At 30.8% G+C, this 5,468-nt stretch overlaps 1 protein-coding gene across 1 annotated transcript; it reads right to left on the minus strand.

Annotated features, from left to right (window-relative positions):
* Positions 1 to 1,267: 1,267 nt before the first annotated feature.
* Positions 1,268 to 4,123, minus strand: LOC108809646 (cysteine proteinase RD21A). Its single transcript, XM_018581803.2, has 5 exons — positions 3,601 to 4,123; positions 2,580 to 2,815; positions 2,359 to 2,499; positions 1,795 to 2,244; positions 1,268 to 1,699 (listed from the first exon to the last, which is right to left on the minus strand). Exons 1-5 carry the CDS (start codon positions 4,058 to 4,060, stop codon positions 1,613 to 1,615), a joined length of 1,374 nt encoding a protein of 457 aa, XP_018437305.1. The 5' UTR covers positions 4,061 to 4,123; the 3' UTR covers positions 1,268 to 1,612.
* Between the last annotated feature and the right edge of the window lie 1,345 nt (positions 4,124 to 5,468).

The raw sequence follows: 5,468 nt of genomic DNA on the forward strand, positions 1-5,468 counted from the left end.
GAAAATTATTATTTTGATCTAAATATTTTAACAATATATTATTTTTAAACATTTATGTGAATATTTTCACTAATTTCATAATTAGCAATGAAATATTATTATGTATTAGTAAACATTTATTATTTATAAATTTTAAAATAAAAATTATATCATACTTTTATCTATTTTAAAATCATAACTAATCATATTAAAATAAAATTTATTATATTGAACTACATATGATAAAATTATATTAAATTGATAAATTATAACTTTTATTTTCATACATATATAAAAATTTACATATTTTATATTTTGTATATACAATAATATATTATGTAAAATGAATAAACGCAAAAATATTACTAAAATGAAATCCAATTTTAAAAGATGGGTAAAAATTTAATATAAATTAAATACAAAATATTTTTCATGCGCATATTAATTTATCTAATAACTATATGCAAATACAATAAGATAAATATTTAATAAGAAGAAACAAATACATGTGATGGTTTTAAACAATTGATTATTTACAACATGTATACTATAAATTATTATATTTCAAATAGTTATATTAATATTTAAGCATATGATTAAAATAAAATATATATAACACTAATGATCAAAAATAAATATATATATATATATAAATTTATATATATTTTCATAATTAAATCCTAACAATATCCTAAAGACAAATCTAACAAGACCTTTTAAAAAAAGATCATAACGTCTAACCGACCATTGTGTACATTTGATATATGTACAGCATATCTTTTTTTAACGTAAGTTTGTAATGCATGTTTTTTAATCTTTTTTTTTAATCTTTGTAATGCATATTCTTACAAACATACATATGTTATTGAAAAATTACAAATATACAACAAATTCAGTCTTTTTTATATGTTTTTTCATCAAAATGAAACCTGCCTTGATTGGTTAAGATGGTTATTATTATCATGTGTCGTATTGTTAGACATCTTATTTTTTATTGCATGTGAATTATAAAATTGTTGGTTTTAAAATTTTATATTAATAATTAGTAATATGGTAAATAATTAATTTATATATAAGTAATCATGTAAAACAAATAATTATGTGTAAAATAATCACTCGCACGGTTGTACGAGTCAAGATCCAGGAAATTTTATTAAACCATAATTTTAGGAATTTAGGCGTATTGTTATCATAATAGTCTCAATTAATAAGGCATATTAATGATAGGATTAGAAAATTAATATAACAAGACTTTTCTAGTGAAAGTCCATTTCAAAAAAATCACACATGAATAAAAGTTGTGATTTCTATTTTAATATATAAGATTAGGTAAATATTATTTTGTACTTTAGTTTTAACATAATATATAGTAATTCCATAGCATAGCCAGATTGTACTATTGTAAACCTTTTCAAATTAACAATAAATTTTATGCATCAATGAAACCCAACTAAGAGACTAAATGCAACTTATGGTTTTTTAATATATACACAATACCCAGAAGCTGCATTTTTATGTATCTTATGTCATAAACAACAACATACAATCATTTGACAAATCTCTACAGAGATCACTTTGCTCATATGAGTCAGAATCCTCTCTGAAGAAACAAATGTGCAGTGTCACCATCTTCTTACGCAATGTTCTTCCTGCTCTGCGACCAGAATGGTGTTGCGGGCTTGCGCTTCATGGCCTTGATACTAAACGGACTGTTCTTGCTCTGCAAATGATACATTCCCAGAAGATTATTAGAGTTTAAAAAAATTACCGTTAATATATGTTGTTTCCTTGAAAAGTGGGAGAAGCAAAACTTACCATTAAACAAGTTCCCTGATCAAGGTCACAAACGGGGTACTCGTGAGGGCAGCAACTATAGTTGTCATCACAACATGTGGCTGCTTCTAGTGGGCAACATCCCCAAGCAAGGCAATACTTGCCATAATCAAAGAGACAACAACAGGTGTTGCTCTCAGGACATGTGTAGTAACTGTCACATTGGGTCGGAGGCGTGACGGGAGATGGAGGTGAAGGTCCAGGGTTTGGTGGGTTTTGGCCGTTCTTGATCGGATATGAAGGCTCAACAGCGATTCCACATTTTCCTGCTGAAGACGCAATGTTACGCTCCATCCTTATGTATCCGCTCTCTCCCCAGCTTGTTCCCCATGAGTTTTTCACAATCCAATAGTCTTTGCCGCTCTCTGTTCCGTACCCGACCGCCAAAACTCCGTGGTCTAGATCTGTTCCACAAATTCCATCGAATATACCCTTTGGAAAGAAGAAACACATTAGCTTACGGGGATGCAAAAGCAAACACAAACAAACAGTTTAGGCAAATCATCAAACTTGTAAGAACTATGAGAACATGGTTAAAACACGTACAGAATCATAGAGCTGGAACGCACGACCACCACCCTCAATGGCCACGCTGATTGGTTGGTGAGAAAGTGCTTTCTTCAAGGACTCTTCGCTGTTAGCCGGCACATCCTCATATGAATCGATTGTAACAACTTTAGCGTTTTTCTGCAGCAAGAAACCAACAAAGGTGAATAAGAGTAATCCACAAGTTGTTAAGAATTATAGTTCCACAACAAAACACTAACTCTGGTCTGATCACAACGTCCGTCAACACCCTTGTAAGGGTAATCTTCCTCTGTATCGATTCCACCGTTGTTGATAATGAATTCAAAAGCATAGTCCATGAGACCTCCGTTACAACCTTCATTGTATGAAGTGTCACAGTCGACCAATTCTTGTTCAGATAATGATATTAAGTCTCCGGTCACGACCTTGTTTATGCCCTCCACTGCTCCGATTGTTGAAAACGCCCAACAACTCCCTTCATTAATAAATGAAAAATAAATTAGTTGATTCATAAGTCATTAACATCAGCTCGTGATAAACCATTAACAACAAACATTAACACACGTACTAATATCAAATTTCTTTATGAAAATAAACACAATCAACCACCAACAAACTCGATAATTTATGAATAAGCAAGTTAATGATTCGAAAATAAGACCAAGAATATATTTAACTTACTCATCTGGTTGTAACTTAAAAAAAAACTTCTGGTCTTAACTAGTAATAATTGTTTCTAAAAACTTAATTTTGTAGTTCCACTGAATTTAACTCAATATTTTTGTGGCTAAGCAAGTTAGTGATTACTCATCTGGTCCTAACACGTAACAGTTGTTCATAAAAACTTATTTTCTTTTGTATTTGCAGTGGTGAATTTAACTCAATATTTTTGTGGCTAAGCAAGTTAGTGATTACTCATCTGGTCCTAACACGTAACAGTTCATAAAAACTTATTTTCTTTTGTATTTGCAGTGGTGAATTTAACAAATCATCAGGCATGAAGTTTATTTACTCTCCCTAAAGTCACAAATGGAGAGGAAAGACTACTATGGGGACTGACATCCTCAGGGACCTCACCCAACATTCTTGGAAGGGGCATATATGTCTTTCCCTACAAGTTCCAATACTTTTTGAACGAACCAGACAGATATTACTCTATTTGTAGAAGTTTTTTTTTTGCTAAAAAAAAAGATTGAATAAAAAAGAACCTATTTGTAGAAGTTAAAAAAACGATTTATATAAATCGAGTGAGAAAATTACCGCAGCTTCCCTGATCTTTAACCTCAGCGACAGCACCTTCCTTCCTCCAGTCAACGCTCTCCGGGATAGCGTCACCTACACGCGCCTCGTAGCGAAGGCTGGTCTTCGTGGCTTTCCTCTTGAGCCTAGACCCGAGGTACATGGATCTATACTCATCGTTAGTGAGATCCGCGAACTTCGTAAGACCCAGTCTGTAACTAAGATTCTTCCCGTTGTGTTCGTCTATGAAACGGAGATTGTCTTTAAAGATCTCGAACCGTCGATCTTTCTCTGTAAGAGAATTCTGAGCCTTCCCGTGTTTCACTAACCACTCCTTGTATAGTCTTGAAACTTCGGCATCGCTTCTGGAAGAGACGGTGCGGTGGTTTTTGTCGTAGGAAATGATTGACATATCCATCGCTGATGATACCACGATCATCGTTAAGAAGAGGATAGCGGTAGCTGAGCTAAGGAGCTTCATTTTTTTCTTCACTGTTTTTCTTTGGAGGAGAAGGAAAGATGATGAAAGATGTGATGGACAAGAGGTCGTGGTGGGGTATATATATATATAGCCAAATGAGATAAGCGTAATAATTATTTTTCTAAATAATTTTTGGTTATTCTATTTTTGTGTTTATTTTGATAATTTCTGAACTTTACTAGAATTTTCAATCTAGATAAGAAAACTCATTTTAGTCTGATCTGAAAAAAGTGATATTTTTCAAAAAAAAAAAGAATTAAAAGTGATGTGAAACAAGTTGAACCCCAATCTACACCTAGCAAAAATTTTGATTTTTTTTTTGGAAGATAGATGATATACAAAAAATAAATACAAACTCAAAAGATATATATATATATATATATCATAGTTTATTTTTAGTTGCCACTACTGAAAAAAAGCTGAACACAGTTTAAAGACTATTTCAGAGTTGTAGAGATAAACTGAAAAGTTGAAACTCTTAAAAAAATCTTAGAATAAGGGTAAACAATATATACTATGGATGGATAGCTCTACCAGTTTCCGACTCGATGACGTGTGAGTATCAAACTATCAATAATAATGGATGGATTAATTGATTTCAGTTTAGAATTCCCTCCTGACATATCTATCTAACATGATTTAGTAGTGGTGTTCAATATACATCCCTTTGATTTCAGTTTAACTAGGATAGTACCCGCGGTTTTATCCGCGCTTTGAAAAAGCGCGGATTTTTATTTTTTAATATCAAATTTATTAACATGTATATTTGTTTATTAATAAGACATGTGTGTTTGGTTTCGGTTTGCTTCAGATTGTATTTTCTGATTTTCAGTTTGGTTTTGGTTGAGATATGGGTTTTTAATTTTTGGTTTAAATATATAGTAACCGTTCGGTTATTTATGAATTTGAGTTTGGTTTGGATTGAATTATTTTGATTTTTGATTTGTTTCAAATAACAATGATAGGAACCCGATAAAACTTCAAATTCAATTAAGAGCGTGAGTCTAAATAGAGATATAAAAATTTCCGTTTTTGTTTATGATTTAGGTTGCTATATTTTTGTTACATTTTCTGGTTTTTTTTTGTGATTCTGAATGCCTTAATATTTTAAATATGTTTAGAAAATTGGCATTCTCAAAGTTATATACTAAATCATAAAATATCTGCTAATTTTGTATTCCTATGTACCTAGATTTTGATATGTGATTTCAAACCCTAAAATAATTTTAGATGAAAATATATATATATATATATATATATATATATATATTGTATAAAGTAATTTCAAATAATCATGTAAACCTAACTTTGAATAGTAAACATGGATTCATGTCCCTTTATCTTAATTAGTACGTTTTCACGTTGGTTATGAACATATATGAGTTCTTTGAATCATATATCTTAAAGT

The sequence above is a fragment of the Raphanus sativus genome, chromosome 1 (assembly GCF_000801105.2).
Source record: "Raphanus sativus cultivar WK10039 chromosome 1, ASM80110v3, whole genome shotgun sequence".
NCBI lineage: Eukaryota > Viridiplantae > Streptophyta > Magnoliopsida > Brassicales > Brassicaceae > Raphanus > Raphanus sativus.